Here is a 26,402-nt window from a genome sequence, read left to right as displayed (position 1 = left end):
GAATGACGAATGCTTTACTTCTTACAATCTGAAATGGGGGATAAACCAGCCAAACTGGGGACGAGGAGCTGAGAGGCCCGGAACTTTCCATTGTTGTCTTTTTTCATTTATATAAAACTCATTCTAAGGAAAGCGTTCTGAAGTGAGGGAAGCAGGAGGGGAATAATTTTATTTTTCTTTAAGTATATATTGTTTATTAAAAACTTCATGCAGAGGCACCTCGGTGGCTCAGTTGGTTGAGCGTGTGACTTCGACTTAGGTCATGATCTCACAGTCCGTGAGTTCGAGCCCCACGTCGGGTTCTGTGCTGACAGCTCAGCCTGGAGCCTGCTTCAGATTCTGTGTCTCCCTCTCTCTCTCTGCCCCTCCCCTGCTCATGCTTTGTCTCTATCTCAAAAATAAATAAACATTAAAAATTTTTTTTAAAAATTCATGCATTATTCAAACCAAGGGCCTCTCCTCCACCCAACAGTCCGTACACTCCCACTGCCTCTGATGGAAAAGAAGTGCGCATTTTTGGATCAAACCCCACACTCCCCATAAAAAACCTAACTGTGGCGCTGAGAACATGGATCTAAATATTTCTCAAGGTTCTACTAACATTAGAAACCACTCTAGCTTCTCTCGTGGTTTATTATGATATCACCAAATCCCTGCAATGTATTTATAGCTTGTGAGTCCTAATTACCAGTCATTTACTCTAAGACTATAAATGTTCTTTGGTGATTTAAATGGACAACTAATATTTTGGTTGATGAATTAAGGTACTGCTCATGGATGGTAGAATTTATTCTAGTCCAAACTTCAGGAGTCCATTTGTCAGATATTTTATGCTACCCTTCTTTTAATGATTCATTTACCGTTAGTAATATTTGTATTCAGAACTGTGGTGGTTCTAGCCAACGGCGCTATGCTCGGCTGAATTATCTTTTTCTTTCACAGCATAACAGAGTAGAGCACAGTCAAATTGAGGATGGTCCTCAGTACACTGTTGGAATCAAATTGTCTGGCAAACACATCCAGACCCATTTCTCAAACCACATGCAATGTTTCGACTACCAACGTGCCTGCGGAGTCATTAACAAGCATCCTAAAACGTGCTGTCCATATTTAAATGATTAGGAGGGGTATATAGGCGATGAGCCTGTGCGTCTTCAGCTTTTATCAATTATGCAACACAACACAGATGTGAGCCTTCACCTTTGTTTTTTGTGGGCCACTAAGTACACTCCCTTTTAGAGCAGGGTTTATTTTCTTCTGCTTAGCTTGAACCCAACACTTGGGCAAGGGAATTGTTTTAATCTTGACAAGTTGAAGGATTCAGTCTCAGCAAATCACCTTTGTCTAGGCAAATTTCTAAAGAAACTAATTTTACCCAGGATTGTTTTAAAGGTTTCACAATCACTGTTTGGGGCCAGTTGAGGGTAACAACAATTACCCTTTTCCTTATCCACTGGGATCTGTGTTCAGAAACTGCCCAGAGTTGAAATTCTTAAGTTTGCAACCCCAATCAGGGGCTGAGTATTAAACCATTCACAAGAGTCCAGGCATCTCAAAGGAAAGATTCATGTCCTTACTCTACTGTTGCTACAGCATCTAATCTATTGGTGCTCAATTAACGCTGTAACGGACACACGAAAAAGGCAGGTGCGTGGTGGGTTATTTTCAGACTTCACATCTGTGTGGCAGTTACACTTCTGAGCCTATAGATGAATTCAGTGTAACTGGTCCCAACCCCTCCTGGCCTGCTGTTGACATGAGGCTTGCCACAGCCTGAGCAGGTCTCTTTGCTATCAATAAGTGAGGCTGGGCTGTTGCCCAAGAGAAAAGCCTCAAAGGAAATGACTTAAGTGTGGTACACACTAGTGGTACCCAAGTCAATTTTAGGTGGTACGTGGATAAACAATTTTTTTTTTATTTTTAAGAATTATGTATTTATCTTCACTGTTATTTATAGCAAGTGATACAGGTTTTCCATTTATAGTAGTGAAATAAAATTTTCTATTAAATCAAGTTAGGTTAAAAAAAGCAGTTAATTTAAAGAAAAATATTAAGTAAATAATAAAATAGGGAATTTCAATATGACAAAATTGTGATGTTGGTTTATAAACAACTAAAGTCTATGATATCTTAACTGAAAGCCTAAGACTTTAATAATGCTACCATTTAAATTGTCTTAAATATTTATTTATTGTTGAGACACACACACACACACACACACACACACACACACACACACACACAGAATCTGAAGCAGGCTCCAAGCTGTCAGCACAGACCACAATGCGAAGCTCAAATCCACGAACCATGAGATCATGATCCGAGCCAAGTTGGATGCTCAACTGACTGAGCCACCCAGGTGCCCCAATAATGCTACCATTTACCAAGCACTTTATTGTGCCAGACATTGTCTTAAAAACCTAAAATGGAGTGTATTATTAAATCCTACAATATCCTTCTGAGGTAGGAATTATTATAGATTTTTTTTTATTGGGGATCCAGGGTTCAAGTCCAGGTCTGTAAGACTTCTACCATTACATCATGCTGTCTCCAGATATAAGATCTAAAGCCTGGTCATGCAACCATTTATCCAAAGTACATTTTGAACACCTACTGCATGCCAGACAATATCTTACATTAAAAGTAGGGTTGGGGGAATGAGGGACCCTCATTCCCTTCCTTATACGTAGTTTAGTCTAGTAAATGGCAGTTAAGGGTTTTGATCAGAGTTAAAAAAAAAAAAAAAGTTTCTCATTTTGGGCTTCAACTCATATTCCCAGGAAACAGACTAAAATTAGACTCATAAACAATATGCAGAGCTCCCTAAGTAAAAGACAAAAGTCATTATTTTATAAATATTAAGAATATTGAACATGAGATGGATTCACATAATAAATAAGTTGCTGTTAGAAGTGGCCACTGGGTCGATTTGACAAAAAGCCTTTCAAAAGACTCCTTAGGCCTAATTTTATGAAAATCTGATATATAAAAATTAAGCCATAGGAATTGTATTTACATCACAAAAGGGCGCTCTACTTCATCAAAAGGAGTCTGCAGAGGGTTTCCCAGTGTTGCAAGCTTTTTACAGCACCCTATGGAGGAAGTAACTAATAAAGATATAATGTCCACACAGCATATCCAGATTATCCAGACAGTAGAAAATAAGAATTGCCTATGGTCTATTCTTGCTGTCAAATTTCTAGTTTGAAAATATAGAAGAAAAATATATGAGATGAGAGAGCCACACGTGTGAAAACCGGAAACCCTCATATCTGAAAGTGGATTCTCACCAACATTATGGGTGGACACACATCATCCTTGTTTTTCTTCCTCATAGGATGATGATTTTGTACTCTTTGAAGGGAATCAACCAGCAGTCTTGACCCAAGAGTTCAAAAAGCAAATTTCAGGATAGAGTCCATGAATGTGCTCAAATGTCATTCCAATTTTGTGGATGTCAATGTCTTCTGGGTAGGGAGTCCAGTGTTCTTTAGATTCTCAAAGTCATCTATGGCACCCCCCACAAAAGTTAAGCACCATCAGAACAGGAGAATCCAACTACTTTTCCTTCCAGTCACATATGTATGGACTAGCAGGAAAATACAGTACATAAAATTTGGCCAAAATGCCTGAGTGGTGTTTTTTGGAGAGAGGGATTACTGATAATCAGATATTAAAAAAGTATTTCATAACTTTTTATCATCACAGACTCCTTTCAGAATCAGATTAATGCTCTGAATGGTCTCCAAGAAAATGTGTATTTACATACAGAATTCTGCAGGAAGATTTGGCATTGGTTGTGGGGGCGGTTAGGAATCCTCACAAAATTTTTTCCATTGTTCCTTAATTAAGAACCCATGACTCAGATGATTCTTCAACATAACATTCAGGCACTTGACTTAAAACCTACCCTAAGTTACAGAGGTTTTTTTTTGGGGGGGGGGGCGGTAGGAGAGAACTGATGATTATCAGTACATTGCCTACCAAACCCTGAACCTGTTATCTGTAGTATAGATCTATACCATGCCTATCTTCACTCCTAGAACGGATTTGACAGAAGTTTTATTCAGTCAGAAAGCTCTGCCCAAGGTAAATTCTCTGATTTTGTGAGATCCACCACTAACACTGCCTTCCGGAGAAACTGTTTTATGTGAATTGATTTGATTAACCACACTAGCCCCATTTGCAACTATGAATAATGTAACCAGACAGAAAGTTGACATTTTCATGGAAAAGTTCTATCATTTGCAAATCTAAAATTGCCAACTTTTTTCTTAGCTTCTAGGTAATACAAGCAGAGAATATGATATGAAAATATTGCTTTGATGAATCAAGGACACTCAATGAGAGGATAAAGACAACATTCTGAGTTTCAACTGATAATCCTTTTATCATCAGAGAATGCATTAGTAGGCATAAAAGTCTTCGTAGTTATGAGACAAATGGAACTCTATAAACTCAAATAAACCAAGAAGGAGACTTCAGTTTAATTATCTTCCCTTCAACATCTCAGAACATTTTCTGGGTAGAAGTGCTAAAGCTTTGACAAAATATTAGGAATTTCAATGAGGAATATATAATATATATATTTCTTCTGCTAACTAGACAAGCTTGGTATGAACCACAATGTGTTTAACAGAGACAATGAAAGGTCGGCATTTAACATCAAACACACGAATTCTATCTGGAAGGCCAAATTTGAACAAAGTCCAAATTCCCAGTGAGAGGAGTAGGCCGTTCAGAAAGAAGATCTACACCAGAGATGATCGATCATGAGATTCTTCACTTCTAGTAATATCCTGGTAGGACAGAGAAATCCCATGGGATGGGAATCTCCTCATTTATTCAACAATCATAAGCATTTATAAGTTTGCTCACATTGCGAGACATGTAGTGAGGAAACTTCTTCCATGTTTCCAGTGCACTTTACTTACACTTTTATCCACGCCCTGGCAAACTCTGTCACAACCTAGCCGTGTCTGTCTGCCCCACTACACTATGAGTTCCTGACACTGGGTCACTCTCGTCTTCATCTTCCTTCCACAGCAAATCTAGTGTCCTAGCCTTCTTAAGCACTCAGTGCATACAACAGCGATCCTACTTCAAAATAAAAACTTTGGCTAACCATCACAGCTATTCAAATCTCGCTGGATCGACACCGTCCAATATAAATATAACGTGAGCCACATATATAATTTTAAATTTTCTAGTAGCCATATTAAAAAAAGTTTAAAGGAAAAGGTAAAATCAATTGCAATAATATATTTTATTCAACCTAACACATCAAAAATATTATTTCAACATGTGACTGATGTAAAAAATTATTGATGAGATATACTTTTTATGCTAAGTTTTTGAAACCTGGTGAGTATTTTACTTACAGTACATGTAATTTGCATGCTCAGTGTAGCAAAGTGATAAGTAGCCTTATCAAAACAATAAAGTTATTTTATGCTTAACCAAAAATATTTTAATTGCTTCAACTTTTAATTTTAAACTGGAATTCATTAAAAATAATTAAAATGACAAACTCCGTTTCTCTGTCGCAGGAGCCATGTTTCAAGTGCCCCATAGCTGTGCGCAGTTAGTGTCTACTATACTGCACTGCACAGTTGTAGGCTATTTAAGTAGCTGATAAGAGCAAGTTGTCAGACAGTGAGTGTCCACAGTAAGATCTTATTTTTAAAGCAAAACAATTTACACGCGCACACACACAAGATAACTGAAGCAGGAACCACCAAGTGTTAGTCACATGTAAATGTTCAGAGAAGGAGTAAAACTGGAAAGGAGGGGAAGAAGGACTCTTACTTTTGAATTTTTACATGTATTGTATAAATAGTACAATTATGGGGAAAACCAGTTTAAATTTTTACATGTATTATACACAAACAATTAAGGGGTTGCAGTCCCATCTTTTCTTTAAGTAGCGACAAATATAGTTACACTCTGAGAGTGGCAGGGACAGCTGAGACTCCTCTAGATGAGGACTACTAGCGAAGGGAAAGAATTAGAAGCCATGCTACATAAGGAATGTGGGATTGGGGCTGTTGGTGTTGGACCAGTAGAATGAAAAACTGGGGGCAGGGGCAGCTCTTTTCAAATATTGGAAACACTATCAAGGAAAAAGAAAATTTGATTTGTTTGTTTTTACAAGAATACAATTAGTAACCACAGTATACCGTTAATATAATAGTGTGTACTATAAGCCATATATTTCAAGCTTAAGTCATCAAAAGTAATAATTTCTAACACAGAGATGATCAAAGATGGACTGGAATTGCCTCATAAGGTCATGAGTTCCCAACCGCTGAAAACAGTAAAAGGTCAACTAATCAAAATCTCAATAGAAGACATTTAAAAACTAGTAAGTTCAGGAAAGATGTCATAAGCAGAATCTTGTAACTAAATTATCAACTCTAAGATTTTATTATTCTCTGAAATTGATCATTATCCCAAGGGCAGGTGTGAGATATTACACATGTTTACCCGACATCCAATTTTCCTTTCCTTCCAAGAATGCTGGAGGATTATATATCCTAACCTCCTTAAAGTAAGACATGACCATGAAATTAATCTGAATGAGTAGTGAATTGTGAGTGGAAGTGATGTGTGTTACTTCATGTTACTACTGAGTGTAAACATTTAAACTCTAGCACATAGCTCTCCACCCCTCTGTTCCCCTTCCTATAAGCATGAAGCACCACTGTGGAGCCATCACAAGAGAGAAAATTTGTTATGTAGAGTCCTGTACACCACAATGAACTGTGTGCTTAAACAAGAAATAAACATTTGTCGTGTTGAGCCACCAAGACTTGGGAGATGTTTGTTACTATAGCACAACGCAGGCTGTCCTGATGAATACCGAAAATTCTTGCTCATGACCTTCAAGAGGAAACACACACAAAACCACAGACTTCACAGCGTGGTTTGGTTTCTTTTGGAATAATTAGGTACCTCAAGGACAAACAGATTTCCAGTGTGGACCAGTCCACAAGCACACAAGCATCATACATTTATCTATACAAACCCAGTATACCACAAGAACAGCCATTTCACAGCCAGAGAAGCAGCAGATGAGGCCAGTAACTCACATGTTTCACGTGTGAGATCCCAAAGTACATTTGAACTCCTGGCATCAAATTTTCTAACCAACTAGAATCAGCTGCTCATTATGATCTAAGCGTGATCAGAGGAAATAAAAGCAGATGGTTTGCAGGGCAATACACAGGTAAACACTAACCAAAAGAATTAAATTTCAAAACATCACCTTAAAAGCACTTCGAAATAATCCTCCAGGTTGTTTTGGACCCCTAGGAAACTGGGATTATGACTTACTTAACCCTGAATCAACTTCTGGGCCTTATAATAGATACTCCAATGTTTAGGAGTCAACCTGAATGAAGTCACATACTACTGTTATCTATTATCTAGGTATTCTTTTATGTTGCAATTGTCTACTTTACTTTCTGGGGGAGAAAACAGCATTTTGTAAGGTTTACTCTTCTAAAGGAAAGAGGAAACTAAACCAGCATTCTTGACCAAATGCTCCCACTGTATGCTTGGTGATTCCTCATATGTGATCTACTCTAATCTTCCCCAGTCCCGTGAGACAAGTATTGTTAACTGTTTCACAGATAAGCAATCAAAGCAGAAGTACAACTTTTAAGGTCATACAGCTTATGGAGCAAAAATTTGAATGTGAATCCAGATCTGTCTTATTTTAAAGTCTGCTCTACAATGGTTTAGTACAGTGGTGAAAAAGAAGCCAACCTAAAGTGGCAGCTTCTGTTTGCTCATTCTAAATCTTGGATTGAAAATATTAATACAAAACAATGTCAATATAAAAAAGCGTTCTCAATTAAAAAAAAAAAAAAAGGAAAGAAAGAAAAAAAAAGACACCCATACAGAGGCTGCAAATGTGAGAAGCCTATATTTACACACAACCATCACGTGATGGTTAATTAGCCAGGTAACTATAGGTTTTTCTCTGCTCGAAAAGTATATGTTTCATCATGCTTTGAAATCTGCCTTATTATCAGCACTGCTATGAAAACAATGTTTTATTTCTTATCGAGTGAATAGGCCAGGCATGAAGCATTGTTTTTGTAGGGCCTAATAGAATAGTTTCTCTGTGAACCAAAGAAGTCGAATGGGTAGTTGGAAGGTGGAGAATATCCTCCATCATGATTAGCAAGTAACCATTTTAAGGTAGGTGAGGATTAAAACAGTGCAATTGCCCAGAATACAAAATATTAGATGCCATGCTAAAACCATCTCCTTAATAACCTGTCACCTAAAAAAAGACAGATTATGAACAAGCCGATAATAAAAAAAAGATAAGGCAGAGCAAGTCCAGTCTGGATTTGTTTATTTCCCCGCACATTTTTGTGACTGCTATAATCCTGAAACATGTAAAATATTCCCTTGAGGAAGAGACGAATTAATAAATGCCAGCATTAATACATAAAATGTCTACACACAACAAATCCCTACAACCACACCAAAAATCCTCAGGCCAGCAGCTAGCTTCGAGCATGGTCAAAAGCTCTCAATAAGTTTCCTACAATAAGTCTACACATGGCTGACTACAAATTAAGCCAAAATAGTTAAAAGCGATATACCCTTCCCCAGCATATTGCTTCTCCTCCCAGGTACCAATGAGACAGCCCCTCTTCTAGAGGGTGTCATCCTAGGAAGTGCTGGAAAAGAAGTCAACCACTGTATGCACACAGGGATCCCAATTCGACTCGGAGCAGAGAACGCCAGAGATTTCAGAGGTTGATCATAAAAGTCGCATGTTTACTCAACCTAGGAGGTATAGCTTTGAAGTTAGAGTGCCTACATGATAGACCTAAGACTGTTATGGGGAAGATAAGAAAAAGATACTGCATTCTATTGCTCGTTACAGAGTAAGGAGCTTAGTAGGTGGTAGAGACACTAAGTGTGATAAGAGCTCTGTAAGCAGGGAAAATACTAAGAGCTGAATGGCATACAAGGGCTTTCAGGGCTTAAACTGAGTCCTAAAGAAGAGAATTTCTATAGGTAGAGAGTCCTGGAAGGGGCATTTCAAGAATGAGTGAAGGCATGAGCCACTCAAAGTGTATTGCAGAGATCGGGGGGTGGGAGGGTAGGTCCATGTTGTTAAAGAGAAAGAAGACCAAGCAGTTAGACAAGTTAGACTGAAGCAGGAGGTTTACATAAAGGAATAGGAGATAAGGGAGAGAGATAGGCTGTCTTAACATTCCAAGTGCACTTTGAGCTGGCAATTCCGCCTCTACAAATATATAAGGAGATAGTCATGGGTATGTGCAGAGCAACAAGAATTTCACAGAGTTTTGGGAAAACAGAAGTAACCAAAATGTCCAACCATAGAAACACCTCTATGATAAAACATTATGCAGGCAGGAAGAAACAGTGTGGACCCTTTTAGGACATGAAGGCACTGTCGCAACACATCTGTATGAATTTAAATCAGTGAGGCAAACGTTAGATTTTGTTTTTATGGGGAAAAGGTATATGCATATGAATGGTCTCTACATATACGATATCCACTGGTATATAGATATATCAAAGTGCTAACAGCAGTTAGTTCTGGGTGGGAGGGAAGCAGCTTACATTTTTCTGCTTGTTGTTTGCAATGCCTGCATTTTCAATATGGATAGCATGGGTAATAATAAAAACAACAGTGAAAGTTATTTAATAAAAAGAAAAGCACTGGATGCTTGCCGACAACATTGTACTTTATCCAGCAGGCATAAAGTTTTTGAAGAAAGGAGGGCTACAGGCTGAAAGCCAGTATTTTAAAAGGGTCAGAAGTATAAAAATGTTAAAAATTACTGAAAATTTAGAAAGCAAGTGGAGAGGTCCAAAGGAAGAAAGTTCGCGGCAAGGCACGGCTCTGGGATTTCAGGAAAGAAAGAAGGAAGGCTACTTCATCCCAGCATACTAACTGAAAGCACACAAGGTGAGGCAATCAGGAAACCCCGAAATGGCAGCACTGTTTGCTCAGCCCCTACTGTGCATGAAGCACTTCGTAAAGGCTTTGAAAACCCATCATTATTCCAGTCTGTCCTAAATAAATATATTTATTAAAACGGGGTAAAAGTCCAAACCTCAGCTTTTCTCTGCAGTGACCTGCACAAACTACAGACTTAAACACATAATGCTGGAGGAGAGAAGGGGAGCGCATCTTTGACATTTAGGAAAATTAATGTTTTGCAATAAAACCTCACATTTCAAGTACTCTAAAAGATAAACGAGCTGTTTGGAAGAATCAGCGTCAACACTAAAGAGAATTAAGTCTAAATGCCCCAATCAAATATCTGCTCACAAAACCCCCTGGAAAAGTCACATCAATTCACATGTAGGATGTATGTGCTTTGTGCTCCAAGGTGAGGCCATCGTGATAGCAGCTATAATAACAGCCTGCAGTCAGTAACCATGCAGAGGCTCAATAGATGAGAGGTGGAAAGCAAACAGAAACATTTTAGGGTTACAAGAATAGGAGGAAAGCATTATGTATCTCCAGTTGGAAGGGGAACTGTTGAATCTAACCTCATTTTTAAAGCACATTAGAGGCACAGAGTCAATGTTGCACTCCTGTCACCAAATGCAAAAAGGTTTATTGCTTCAAGTTCATCAATTCATCTATGATACCAGAAATTAACGAGTTTGCAAGAAGCTAAGGTTCCCTAGAAGACTTTCTCCAGTAGCCCGATATGTAACCAGGCTAAAGGTGATACATAAATACACACACACACACACACACTATATATATATATATATATATATATATATATATATATATATATATATGGCAAAGGACTGTGTCTCTGTGTGTGACCACACCTAAATTTCTTTCATCTTTGGTTATCTATCCTCAGATGGTGACCATCACAGATAGTTCATTGTGAAATTAACATTTCTTATTACTGAAATAATAAATAATGAAATCAATGAAATAATAAAACAAAATTATGGGTTGATTGCTTTCCCCATCATGGTCTTTTTATCACAGACATGACCACAGAGTATCTGATTAAAGACCAAATGCCAGAAGAACAGAAAATGAAAACAAATGAAAAAGCAAAAACAGCTGGAGTCCGGGAGAATGATAATGCATTCAACTAACACATATGATAATTTAGGGAATACTTCTTGGTCTTTATCTTATTTGATTGGAGCAGGTTAAACTAGCTGGACACCAAGCTGGTATTCAACTGAAGACCTTTATTCAGGCAAAACTCAACTGGGGCAAGTGCTACCTTAAATGCTATAGTACACAACTACAGGAACAACAGAAGCTAGAAAAGCACAGCACTGGTTTTGAGCCACAGAGACTCCTGCCATCTTAGTTGACAATGATGTTCATTAGATAATAGTCTACACTTAATACTACTACAAAACCAAACTAAACCAAACCAAAACAAACCAACAACAACAAAAAAACCCAGGTGACTAAAATTCAGGAATAGTGGCTAAATAACATATTTTCCCTCCTTCTTGCTCTGAGAAGTAGAAGTCCAGACGATACAGCTGGTATTAGAGTCTCATATGTTAGTCAGTGCAGCCTGCCAAGCCTGAAGGATGTTATCAGTCTCTGTTCCACTGGAAGCCGCCTCTCATTTTGGTCTAGGTTTCTCAGCACAGATGAGCTCATAAAACATCAATGGGTAAGCAGGTGTAAAAGGACACCCAAAGTGGATCCTAAGATGAGTAACCAGGATGGTGAGAGATTTTAAAACCACATCCTGGGGAAAAACTGAAAAAAAATGGGATTGTTCAGCCAAATAAACACTAATATTAGAGTATATATATAATAATAATATAATAATAGGGATTGAGAACTATTTCAAGGAAAGGGGAGAAGAAACATCAACGACATCAATGTCCAGCCTAATGACTCTCTGAAGAGCTAGAAAAAAGCATGAGTTTCTTACCTTGTTCATGCATTGTAGCCAAGAGGTGAATACTGGTAACCTGAATACTAAAAATAGCACTGAAATTTCCAATTTCATGTTTTTCCCCCTACTTTTGCCCCAAGATCTCCAATTTTAAAAGAATAAACTCTTAAATTCTACAAATTTCTCTTCTATTGACTACCCATCTTCAGTCCATTATCAAGAGAAGATAGGAATCTGGAATTCTAAAAAGCATTCATAATTCTAGAAAACACTAGAAGATGCACAAGTCAACAGAAATTCTAAATGAAAGGGTCTTAACTTGGAATGAGCCTTCATGAATGATGGCAACACGAATATCTAGACAGCAATATCCATGACTAGCTGCTGACTGGCTCGCACATGGTTAGATTTTGCAGACTTCCTTTCCAGCAGGAACAGCCAAGATGGCTAAGTGCAGACAAAATACATGACTGTCATTTTTTCAAGACACTTCTTACACACACATTCTACCATTATTGCAGGACAACGTTCAACTATTTGATTACGTGGGCAAGCTGAATTTTAACGTTGAAATGAAATGAAGCAATCTCCCTGATGTCTTCCTAGATCCATAGAAAATATCCCATCATTAAGTTGTTCTAAAGCTTTGAACATCTTGGATACAGATTCTTGGAAGTATGAACTCACTCCTGTCAAAGGTCCTTTGGGCTGTCACTTTACAGTGGCATGAAGTAACCTTGAGGAAACAGCCATGTTGGCCCTTTGACAGCATACTTCTCTAGTGTTAACTGTGCCATGATGAGTTTCTTTAAAGAATGTGTGGTTCACACAACAATACTGTCAGAAGGCCTTGTGAGAAACTCCTTTAGAAAGTACCTTTACAGGGGCGCCTGGGTGGCGCAGTCGGTTAAGCGTCCGACTTCAGCCAGGTCACGATCTCGCGGTCCGTGAGTTCGAGCCCCACGTCAGGCTCTGGGCTGATGGCTCAGAGCCTGGAGCCTGTTTCCGATTCTGTGTCTCCCTCTCTCTCTGCCCCTCCCCCGTTCATGCTCTGTCTCTCTCTGTCCCAAAAATAAATAAACGTTGAAAAAAAAAATTAAAAAAAAAAAAAAGAAAGTACCTTTACAAATTTCTGATAGGCTCCATATGTAATTGATTTCTATTTTGAACTCAAGGCTACTATAAAGGCCAGATCTGTTTCAGTGAAGGGGTCCTTCCGTAGGGATTCCTTATGATATTCATGAATAGAAAAATTCAACAATATACCATCTAAGAAACTTCACAAGTTTCTACCTTAGGGAAAACAGTACAGCTAACCCAGCAATGGAAGTTAAAACGTAAACAGCAAATACGTACATAAGACTGTTTAATAAATATACGAAGTTTACATCTAGGAACGAAGGAAGGAGGAAGGAAGGAAAGGACTGTCTTAATAATTAGCATGTCTTCAATCCTAGCAAGTTCCTTAGATGTATCAGGTGAAAATTCCTCATTATGGTAAACCATCAGCACCTTACCATGCTTCATAATGCAGACATTTAAACTGTTTTCTTCAATGCAGAATAAGAATCATGACCCAATCCACACCCTTGGAAGCAGCCTGACACATCAGACTCAAAAGTGATCTGAAATAACCATTTGAAACACAAGGCTTCCAAGATTTCCAAGCAGTATAGTTAATTTCTAACTAAAAGTACTAGAGAAGTCATTTATACTACTGGGCACTTAATGGCCCAGTTTATTTTGACAAAATTATCAAAAGGAAAAAAGTTATACAACATAAAAAAAATCTATATGTAAAGAAACTTACAAATACATACATATATTTTATATTTAATATATACATAATTTATATGTATATATATACATACGTACATGCATACATAATGTATATACATAGTATATATTTATAATATATATACTTAATATATATTATATATTCAACATATAATATATATACATTATATATACACACATAATTTATATACATTTATACATATACACATAATATATATTTAATATATAATATGTAATCTATTTAATATGTAATATATGTGCATATTATATATACACAATATATACACATTATATATAATATATAAATAAATACATATATAATATATATTATATATAATATATTAAAGCAAAGACCAGAAGGATTTTAATAACCGTCTTCTATTGAGGCAGACAGTAATGAGAATAAACCCTGCCCTAAACACTAGACCACATGATTCAGGAAGTTCAAAAGGGACAAATAAACTAATATCATACCACATAGCTCCCTATCATATAGAACCTCCTTCTCACAGTAACATGGTGAAAATACTAGGACTTCAGTATCACAAATGCTGCCATTGACACTAACTAATTAGTCCCCAGTTGACCTTCTCAAAAATCCAGGGAGATAAAGCAAGGTACACACTATTACACCGATTTTACATCCAAGGAAACTGAAGGCACAAACACCTGCTGTCTGTTCCAGCGAGTGACAGATCTACAGGACAAGTAGAGCCAAGAGTCTCCTGACCTCCCATCCACTGCTCTTTCAACCACCATGCTGTTTATTCCCCAGAGTACAGTAAAATCCAAGCACCAGAAGGGACAGGGGAAGCCACACTTTCTCAATCTGATGGGCCTTTAGAAACAGAAATTGAACTGAGGGAACCCCCATCATTAAATTCAGCTGTACCCACACCCACATCCTTTGGTCTCTCTTCTCAATTTCAGCTCAGATGCTTCTATCTTTTCTTTCTTTTTCTAGAGACACATTTGGAGATGAAACCATTTATAACTGCCCATCCACAGACAGTTTGTGGCAGCATAATTGACAATGAGTCTGCTGCAAAAAAATAAAAATGCTGTTTTAATAACCTTGGCCTAAAATACATTCTGTTGTATGCCTCAAAGGGTTTCAATAAAAAGTCAACCTGTAGAGACATATTTTCTTGGCTTAAACAACAATCCAAAGCATATAAATGTAGTCCAACTATAATGACATATTTATAGGCCAATAAAGCTTACTCTGCAGCTTTCATACTTCACTTAAAGGAACTCTGTAAGAAGCAGTGTTATATAAAATAATTTGATTTTTTTCAAACTATAGCCCAAGGAATAAAAAATGCAAGTTTGCTTTGTTTAACTGATAGTGTTTATATTCCTTAGTTGCTAAAAATTTCGTAAAATGAAATAATTCTTCATTTGACTACTTCCAACTGCCATACCAAATATGGGTATCAAGTCCACTTTATTACAAAAGCTAAGTACTGTAATTCTAAAGACAAAAATAAATAACTAGAAGCTTGTGTAGTGAATGATTTAATCAACCCAATTCTTCTGGAAAAACAGGTTCCTGTGTTCGTTATGCTTATGAATAATACATTCCTTAACCCTTCTATTTTAACACAGTTCTTTCTTCTTTTTTTTCTTTTTCTATAAACTTCAGTATGAAACTGACAGAAGGTAAAACATCTCACTGAGTAAAGTCATAATTTGAATTGGTTTCATACTGAACTTTCTTTCTTTGAAAAGGACAAAGAGGAGGGAAGGGGACGAAGGCGCTGCAACACATCTCAGGAGTGTTTTTGAAGATTGTTGTCTTTCCCACTACCTAGATGTGTCATGTTATCACCAGCCATTTAGAATCTTAAACGAAAAATGCAGAGATTTTGTAAAAAGCAAACATGATATCCGCAAATATTGTCCTTAAAGGGGAAGGGGATAAAAAAAAATAAGAACTGTGGTTTGAATCAGAGCAGTTATTGGAAGCTGCCATTTGGGGCAGAGTTTCTCTTTGCGGAGTATTAATTTGTTGGCAGACACACATTTGTGAGAACATTCTTGTTTTTTTTACTATTCAGAGACGGACAGGAAGTGACACAAACCGGGATTAAAGGGAGCTTATTCTACCTAAACGTTGAGCAAGAAGAGTTCCTTAATTAGCTTTTAGATGGTAGAATCCCTTCTTTAAGAGTCAACCTAATTAGTATGTTGTTATTGATGTTTTAACGTGATGAAATACTTCAGTTAAAAAAATAACGTACTGGAGTTTTATTTTAGCCACAGAAAGGTGAGATCTTTCCATTCTTTGCTTACTTCCACCAGAAAAAAAAAGGGGGGGTCTTAAGTAATCTCAGAGTTCATCTTCTTTCTTTGGTAAGAACAATGAGGAGTTGGAAGTGTTCTACAGAAGGAAAAACCTAATAAGTGTGTGAACTTCCATTAACAATGTGGTATTGGAAGTGGTTTCAGTGTGGCCAAGAGAAAGAGAGATAAGAAAACCACTGTGCAGAAAGAAAAGTACAGACAACAAATATTTTGATGTTGCAGACAGAGAAAGGAAGAGGTTGAAGAGAAAGTTGCTGGGACAGGAATGCGTACAGCAAATGACACCCCCTATCTCCCCAATATAAATCCTAACAATGTAGACTTGTAAACCTTAGATCAGGCAGATAATGGAAACTCATTACATTAAGGAAAGTTTTTGTTTCTCTTTCCACATTATTACAACACAGTGTGCATTCCAATTACAAAAGCTATTTGTCTCAAATTCCCCACAGTTCATACCAACTGAGTAGAATTTCAAGGCCCCAAATTCTATCCTTAAAGGGGTATTTTACATTAAAAAACAAAGAAAGGAAAAGTACATGGTGTTTCTTGTTCACCAGAGGAGAGCCTCCCAATCAAATCTCCTGTTGATTATTTTCCCTTCTTCAGCACTAATTGTAGTGCTGTTCCCAAATGAGACCAAAAAAAAAAAAAAAAAAAATTAGAATCACCTAGAAAGTCTTTTATCAGTACACATTCCTTGGACTTGTCTCAATCTCACTGAATGAAGAATTTGGGGAAGCTGGACTTAGCAATCAGTATTATTTTCAAAATTCCCCTGGTGAGTCTAATGAACAGCTAGAGTTAAAACACCACTAAGTAATTTGAATATTCACCATAAATCAATTTCTTCTGAAATCAGTTATTAAAAAATAGGTCATGGACATTTTTTAGAATTCACTAAGATCAAACCCTCTAAATCTTTTGTTAGAATTAAGAGATTGAGTTTCTTTTCATATTCATTAATAAACTATCAATTTTAAACAGAAAACAGTTCCACTATAAATACTCTTGTTTATATGTGCAACAAGAAGCTTAACCATCTACACATCCTTTTGTCCCCTGTGGGTTTCCTGTTTAGTTTTTTATTAGTAACAGTATATTCCATAACTAAAAAAAAAAAAAATCAAACGAACAAAAGAAACATTTTAATGTTAAGGAAAACATAAGACAATAGCAATACAACTTAGATCATACATTAGGAAAAGAATACAACAGATGTATTATTATTCAGCATTAGCACAGGTCAGAAGACTGGTCATTTGTGTGTTCATAAAATTGGGACGTGTAACAGAATATATAGGAAGTTTAAGAAATCAATTTATTGGCTTTAAAATAAAACCACCAGATTAAATAATTTTCTCTAAATGTACACATGACAGGCCGCCATGTCCAAAATATTACTGCCTGACATCTACCAAAAGATGACAGGAAACTGTTGGTCATTGATTCAAACTGCAAGAAAATATTAATATGAGTCCCAAAGCACAGTACAGCTCATCACAAATCAGAATCCCATGAAAGACAGTTACTGTTGTTATGTAGTCTCTTTATGCCAATTAAATAAATCGTCTAGGTTTGTCGTAATAGTTAAATCCTAGGTTAAAAAAAAAACAGGAAGTTGTCACATTAAGGCATAAAATAGGGCTATGAAAATCAGCATTGTGCCAGAATGAAAGAAAAAGATGCCTTAATATGTTAAAAGTGAAGTTCCTCTTTGCCTAAAGAGGAAATAACGAGTCTAAATCAGAGGTCAACAACTTTGGTCTTGAGCAATGTTAGAAGAGTAAGTAACTGAATGCCAGAGGGACGTACAAACAAGAGGGAAAAAAAAAAAAAACCAAAACACAAGAAAAGGGCACAAAAAGGCACTGGAGAAGAAACTGTTAAGAAAAAGCAATAGAATTAATTATGGAGCCCCTCCTATATACCAGTCATCACGGTCCGAAACCCTTTGTATCTTACATCTCAGTGACCCTGTAAAGTTCTCATATTTTTCACATAGGGAAACCGAGGCTAGGAGGTTAAACAAATTGCCCAGAAAACACGGCTAATAAGCAGGAGAGTCAGGATTCGAACACTAATTAGAATAACTACTCCAAATCTCAAGTTCTCCTTTAAACTCATAGTGGAATAAGGGAGGGAAGGAAAGAAAAAAATATGTTCATGGTGATCTCCGAATGCTAAAAGCCCAGGGAAACCTACGCCATGAGTCGCCAACCAGTGGCTTCCCCGCATTGACACTGCTCTCCTGCTCCACATGAAGTCACTCGCCTGTCTTCCTCACTTCATTTTCCACCCAACATGAAAACATGAAATTCTGACATGGTATTAATAGATGTCATACTATCTACTTAGAACAAATATTTAAACTCTTCACTAGTTCTATTTCAGGTGTCCTAGTTAAGTCTCACGCCTTGACACCACGTGGAAGCTGCCTGAGGTCACGTGTGCTATCCCCCAGGTTCTAGCACAGGGCTCCACGCCAAGAAGGCCCTGTGATCTGGCAGGTAACACCCATCCCTTACACACCCAGACTACGTGCCCATAAGGTGTTCCGAGGACCCTTTGAGGCTAAAGAAATTTTATATGTAAAATTATATATATGGCAGGATTTCCAGAAAAGTCTATGACCAAAAAAAAAAAAAAAAAAAAAAAAAAAGTAGGTTACTGTATCCGCCCACACGTTAGATTTGGAAGTACAAATTCTATTTACCAAGGTCAGCCTTTTCCTTGAGAACGTCTTTGAAGTTGAGCCCACTGTTGAGGGTTGACTGCCTGTACTTGAGCAGGGCTTCTTTCTGTCCATTCCTTCCCAAGGCCTCGGTTTTCACCGACCCAGCCTGGAGGCCACACCTCCACTTGGAGAAATCGGAATGTACCCACTTGACCAGGTCTTCAAGCTTCACGATTACCTTTTCGGAAACAGCAATGACTTCATCCTACAAGAGGTGGTCAGGGGAGAACAAAACTATTATTGGTGGTTGAGAGGCAAATGACAAATTTTCAACAAAGCCCATCTGAAATACCATTTGAGTGGTTTAGCCCTACACGAGCAAACAATGTGTTTTTTGGTGACAGAGTATCTTTAATAGCTCGCTTCATTTCAATGGGTTTTCACTGCTAGCTGTCTAGTTGAAAAATAATTTATAAGATATATTTGTTATACGATTAGAGCAGTAATTCTGATAGCTATTTTTAATGCTAACTGCCAAAGCCCATGCTGCCTATCTGACCACTCAGGTGAAAGCTAATTTTTAGGTGCAGTTAATTGCAAAAGTAAAAAGCGAGAACTAGGTGACTAATGGTTAGCCTGTCTCTATATAAATGGTCTAAGTAAATCTGGGATTCTTGGAACTCTGACTCACCCCCAAATTCCTATGTTTATGGTACATTTTCCCTTGGCTTATACACAAATATTGAATTTAACTTTTGTCCTAAAAATTAAATAAAACTGTGATGTAATCCCAAAAGAAATACTTCATAAATGTTATGTGCTTCCCACTGAAAGAAACTTACACATTCTCATGTTTCTTAAAAACTTTGTAAGTTGAGAAATGAACTGATTTTTTTTCTTTTAATACATATGGGGTAAGAAGAGAGAGGGTGAGTGAGGAGAAAGCCTTTGAATCTAAGAAAAGTAGTTGAAACTTAAGTTTCTCCTATGGATCATAAATTTGAATTTTAAGCATCCCTAATTGCTTCCAGGAAACAACCAACTTTTCTGACTCAGAATTAGTCTAGCAAGATATTTAATAGAGATCCATCCATGGAGCAAAGGAAGGCCTCTCCTACCCAAAGATTCCTTGGAAAAAGCTTAAGATCATCTCACTGGGTTTTAAGTTAAATTATTTGAAGCATTTGACATTTCAACTTGAACTGACTTCTTTCATTTCTTTTACTTCACATTTCTGAAGAAAAGCTTAGCTGTGAAAACCCCTAAGCTTACAAAATCTTAGAAATATTTTTGACAAACAACAACAGGAAGATGTCTCTAAGCTATTAAACAAAAGGAATTCACAAGTGATTTTGGCTAATTTTGCTGTTAAACATGACTCTTTCCTCCTTCCCGCCCCCCACCTCCACACACACACACACACACACACACACACACACACACACACACAGTACTGCACACGTTACTCCAAAGCAAACAAAAAAGGGTTTATTAAGATAAGCTTCACACAATGAGAAACCCTGGATTTCATTTTTAAAAATGTTTTAAGGTAGGATCTAAAATTTCACTTTTCCTCATCCAGTTCCAAGCTGCTTCTGAGAACAAAGTTTGTTAGGCAGCAGCAAAATAAATACTCTATCAAAAATGAAAAGTAAAACTTTCGTAATGGAGTCCTTTCTCTTATCATGATTAAATATGAACTTCCCCTGAATGGGACCCAAAGTGGAAACTGTTTTTATCCTTTGCTCCTGAAAAAAAAAAATTCAATACTTTATAAACAATGGGGCATATTACAAAGTACCATTTCAATGGATGATTTCACTCAGATTCACTACACCATCCTCTTGAAATAAAAGATCTGTAGTTGTCACGCATTTTATAGCTATTACATGGTGATTATTAAATGTCAGAATGAAAATTCAGGCTGGATATTGTTTCAAAGCATATGGGAACAGCTTCTGGACAGGGTACACCAGAAATCAAATTTAGAATATACTGAAAATAATTAAGTATCATGGTATAGAAGACTCAACATTGGCAAAGATGGAATTTGGCAACAATGATACCAAATATGGTTCCTTAGAAGAGACAAGTTTGGAGATGAGTGTTATTTTCAAATAGCGCTATGATCAAATGATTATCATGTCAATTACCAGTTGCTTCAGATCTTTTCCAAGAAATGGCATGACTAGCACTGGCTGGCTTACAACGCCCGCCAAACAAACAGTTTATTAACCAAGAGAAAATACAATCCTTATGATGTCATTGATGAATAAACCCATCTTTCAAGATTCAGTCTATAGATTTTATTCTCCCTCCTTTTCTCTCTCTCAGAAACAGACTTTATGAATATACACACACATATAAAAACAAATGCAGGAATTCACATAAACACACATAAGCCATAAACCCAAGTTTGGATTAATTGTGAAACCACCAGTATGTTTTACTGTGGATTCACAGAGAAACTGGCCCTGCAACATTGTCAAATGCCAGGATTTAGAAGGAAATCTGATAAGCGGAGGAGGGGGAAGCAGCAGACCAGCCCAAAAAACAAAACAGCTAACATATATATAGAAAATGTCTCAGGAAACATTGCTTTGTACACACAATGGCATAAATCACATGTTCGTATTTACTATTCTGAGCAAGCTTTGACTAAAGTTCTTAATACACGCCGTTCTCGGGCAAGCCTCTATGTCTAAGAAAAGAATTTCAATAAGCTCATCTCATGATTACATTAGCTCTCTGCAAACCGAGAATTAGCACTGGATAAATATTGCTGATTTACTCTAATACAACACAAAACGAACACAAAGAAATACACTTTGTTATTCTATTAATGTACCTTGGCTTTTCAATTAACCCAGTTCCCGATCAATATTTATGTAGGCTGTGTTGAGACACTATCGGAGCCCATATCCCCTTTCATCATTGTTTTAAACGGCTTGTTTCTGTAATTTGGATTTTGTGTCTACCACTGTATAAAAAACAGCTTTTTGAATCACGGAATCCTCTATGTCAGAGGAAAGGATCTAGTCATGAATTAGCCTGCCTGTGTATTGCCGGCCTCTGCACATGTTCTAAAAATCGGAAAACTTTGCACAAGGTATCCAGACGTCCATCTTTTCATAAAATGAAATGAAATAGTAAAATAAAATGATATCTCTGCCAAAACAAACAAACAAAAACGTCCCCCCAAACAGTTGGAAGTGGTTGCTTTCTTTAGATAAGATGCAAGATCTCGAGTTGACCACTGACCCCATCACTCCCTGTTGCCTTACCTGCCTGGCCCCCCGGACAGCCAATCAACATTTAAACTTGCACACCCTGATTTATTCCACCTCCTTCATTTTATGACATATCCTCATACCAACTTCCAATAGAACTTAGACAAAAACCCAGGTTTCCTATCTGCCCACAGAGTATTCATCCTGGACTCAGGAGCCTTCTGCCTGGGTTTAAATCCCAGGTCTGCAATTTATTCACCATGGAACACTGAGAAACTTCTTTAACCTCCCCGTGCTTCAAGATTTTGTATGTATGTAGAAAAAAAGGATAATAATACTATTTACCTCTTATGGTAATTTTGAGGATTAAATGGGCTAACATAAATGAGTGGTACGTCAGTATTAACTCCCATTTTCATTGTCCTGAGTCCTTGCAGAGATGAGTTTAGATGGCTCACGGGTAAACTTTACATACATACATATATATATATATATATATATATATATATATATATATATATGTGTGTGTGTGTGTGTGTGTGTGTGTGTGTGTGTGTGTGTGTGTGTGTGTGTTACTCATTGCTTATTTATTTTTGTGGTTACTTTTCATTTATGGGAAAGTGGTACTGGTTTTCCATTTACAGGAGATTTAGAATGTTTCCTCTTTAAATAAATTTAAGTTAAAAAATAGGTCAATTTGAACTAAACCATTAAGTAAACACAGGACATGTGGGTACAGCCAAAAAACAAAGTCAAGATGCATGAAAATTACTGAAATTTGGGACAGTGTATTGTGTCAGTGGTTCTCAAAGTGTAGTCCAGGAACCCTGGGTAATCCCCCAGATTATTTCAGGTAGTCCATAGAATCAAAACAAAGATCATAATAATACTAAGACATTACTTGCTTTTTGCAGTCTTATTCTCTTTCAAGTGTATAGTGGGGTTTTCCAGAGACTATATGACATACGGTAAGGCAAGAGAGTAAATACAGAAGCAGATATGAGAATCCAGCTGTCTCTATTAAGCTAGACAGTAAAGAGCTTATAAAAATGTAAAACAATGCCACTGTTTTTTTTTTGTTTTTGAAAATATGGTTAATTTCCATAAAAATGTGGCAAATATATATAATGGGTTTATATTGCTGTTCTTATTTTTTAAATTAGCTTACAGTAAAATTTCCTGTTTTGATGTATAGTTCTATGACTTTTACCACATGGCAACCAGTGATCTGTTCTCGCTTTTTTCTCTTTTCCAAATGTCGTATAAATTGAATCATACCATCTGAAATCTTTTGAGATTACTTCTTTCACTCAGGATAATTCCTCTGAGATCCATCCATGTTGCTGTATGTATCAATAGCTTGTTCCTTTTCACTGCTGAGTAGTATCTCATGATATGGATGTGTCCCAAAATTATTCATCCATTCGCCCATTGAGGGACACTGGGTTGTTTTCAACTTTGTGAATTACAAATAGAGCTGCTATAACCAGATGGTTTTGTGTGTGTGTGTGTGTGTGTGTGTGTGTGTGTGTGTGTGAACATACATTTTCAATTCTCTAGAATAAATACTTGGGAGAGGAACTGCTGGGTAAGTGTATATCTAATTTTGTAGAAACCATTTTCCAGAGTGGCTTTACCATTTTGCATTCCCACCAGCAATGGATGAGATTTCCAGTTGCTTCTCATCCTTGCCAGCCCTTGATACTGGGTTTGTTAATTAACTTATTATTGCTATCATACTATAAATGCAGTGGCTTCTCATCATGTTTTAAATTTTCATTTCCCTAATGACTAATGATGTTGAACATCTTTTCAGGTGTTAATTTTTCATCCGTATATCCTTTTTGGTGAAGTGTGGGTTGAGGTCTTCAGGCTCATTTCTCAAATTGAGCTGTTTATTTTCTGACTATTGAGTTTTGAGAATTCTTGTATGTACTGAATACAGGTCTTTTGTCTGATATGTGTTTTGAAAATATTTTCTCCCATTCTGTAGCTGTCTTCCCATTCTTTTAATTGTGTATTCAACAAAACAAAAGTTTTAAATTTTGGCTAAGTCCAATCGATCAGCTGTTTTATTTGAATCGTGGCTTTGCTGTTGCACCTATGAACTCTTTGCCTAATCCTGGGTCACAAAGAGCTTCTATGTTTTCTTCCCAAAGTTGTATAGAAGTATGATCCATTTTGACTTAATCTTGAATAAAGTTTGAGATTCAGCTTAACATTCAGGGTTGTTGTTTTTTTGTTTTTTTTTTACATATGGATGTCATTTTATTTTTAGTTTTCAATAAGTTACCAAGAATTTTTAAGTTATTTCTAGTTTTGACTTACAATGCAGTAAATATTAATAGATATAACCCACATAAACAAAAGCTCTTCGGCGTTCTCAGTAATTTGAGTGCAAAAGGTCTTGAGTCCAAAAACTTTGAGAACCATTGTGTTGTATCGTGAAACCAAGACCTTTTCTTATTCTTTGGTTTCTTTGACCTCTTAGTGGCATTTGATAATGAACAACCCTACCTTTGATGAAACTCATCCTCTTATTAAGAACCGTGAAGAGTCTAAGATTTTACTCTACTTTCAATCTTACAAGTTGTCCTGCCACAGTTCCATGGATGCTGGCAGAAGACACAAGACTCCTGGTCAGAGACAAAGAATGGTTTATTGCTTACAGCAATAGCTGCAGTGAAAGGATCGTGTTTGTGTTGCTTCTCCAATACCTAATTCCCAAAATGAGATGCCAAGAGAGCTAGATGATACCTGCACAGGCAGTGGGGTGCATTATAGGAGTGAGACCCTGAGCAGAGGGAACCCAAATCTTTAATACTGGGCAGTGATTATGCCTGCCCTCTGTGCTGGAGACACTAGCTCTGTCTTCCAAGGCTGTTCATTACATAAGCATCCTTGAAAGGGAAGTCCAGAACAGTCAGTGGCTCTGCTCACGAGATGTACAAAAACTCAGTGGATCCAGGAAGAACACCTACCCAGCATCTACCACCCATACATTTCTTTGCTTTGTTCAATTTTTCTTCTTCCTTTTTCCATCTCCCTACTGGGAAAATGTAGGAAACATATATCCTTAGATGCAGTCTGGGTCTAGATCTTCTTTCTCTGCATATTCTCCATGGGAATTCCAATATTTACCTTTAAGCCTATGACTACTTTCCAGTTTGGTTCCAAAAATTCATCTAGATTCCAGCCCCGTGTTGTCAATTTAGATGTCTCAGAATGAGCTCAAGCTCAGTGGAACTCCACAGACCATTTGACTTATTGTAAGAAAAGATCTTAGCTGACACAAGGGAAATTTAACATCCCCCAACTGTGGCTAGCTTTCCCCCAATATCTATCCCTCCTTCATTCTTTTGTAATAAACTGCTAAATTGCTGGGCACAGAATAAACACATCATTTTCCTGCTTCCCTTATAGCCAGGTGCAGCCATATGACCAAGTTCTGACCGAAAAAAAAAAAAAAAAAAAAAAAAAAAGAGTATTAGTGGTGTGTGCAACTTCCAAGTCATGCCCTTAAAAGGGAATGGATATGCCTTTGGACCATACACATGAGGACAAATCTCTCAGGGGAAAAAGACAGAAAGGAGTTGCCCAGAGTTGGGTCTCTGGACCACCTCATGGAGCACAACCACCACACTAGCCCTGAACCATTTACCTGTAGGCTGTGACATGAGAGAGATTTGAACTCCCAACTTATCTAAGCCACTTATCTAATTCTATGTCTCTCTCACACACAGAGAAACCTCTATCTTTATGACTATATCATTCCTCAGAAGAGAGAAAATGAATGCAACCTTCCGTATAACACTATGAGGTGACCAATAACCAATCACTGCTTAGGAGAACAATATTCAGCTATGTTAATAAAGCTTAAAGGATTATGAACACATAAGTGTAATATAGAGGGGTTGGCAGGGGGAGGATGGGATGAGAACAAGAAAACACAGCATATTCAACTCAATCTTCCCCAAACATCCGAGATTTTTAAAATATTCATTGTAGCAATTGAAATGCGATAAAGGGGAATGCAAGCATACCAACAGGTGATGTTAGCTAAATAAATCGTGAAACCAAAATAATAGTCCAACTGGTTCCCCAAGAGTGGGATATTTTCAACTAGATAGAAGCTAAAAATAAAGAAAAACTGTTAAATGTTAACATTTAGAAAGACCAGTGCAAGCACATCAGCTTGTGCCCTAACCATTGTGCTAGGCCTGTGTGCCCATGGTGTGCAAGGGGCAGAAGGTGCCACCACTGGGCCTGGCTGGGTTGGCCACTCTCATGCTTTCAAGCCCCACTCAGATAACTGTCATTCTAGGCACCTACTTGTCTGGCCGATCACTCTCCCAGTTAGGCATTAATGTGCTCCACGAACAGGACACCTACAGGGTGAGTAAAAAGGTTTCACTCTACAGGCACGTGGTTGCCAGTCAGAGGTCCGAGAAAGTCAGACAGGACAGAATGGTAACGTGGGTCGACAAG

The 26,402-nt window shown here is 37.3% G+C and overlaps 1 protein-coding gene across 1 annotated transcript in view; it reads right to left on the bottom strand.

Annotated features, from left to right (window-relative positions):
* ARID5B (AT-rich interaction domain 5B) overlaps positions 1–26,402 on the bottom strand; it is a 180,837-nt gene that overhangs the window by 130,420 nt on the left and 24,015 nt on the right. The window contains exon 3 of the mRNA XM_086679800.1: positions 18,724–18,949. Within this exon, the coding sequence (XP_086535926.1) occupies positions 18,724–18,949 (226 nt within the window). The remainder of the gene's footprint in view (positions 1–18,723; positions 18,950–26,402) is intronic.

Source organism: Puma concolor, chromosome D2 (assembly GCF_028749965.1).
Source record: "Puma concolor isolate L17-30 chromosome D2, mPumCon1.1.hap2, whole genome shotgun sequence".
In the NCBI taxonomy this organism is placed as follows: domain Eukaryota; kingdom Metazoa; phylum Chordata; class Mammalia; order Carnivora; family Felidae; genus Puma; species Puma concolor.
The sequence above is the reverse complement of the archived record's forward strand: the minus strand, read 5'-3'. Positions and strand labels throughout refer to the sequence as shown.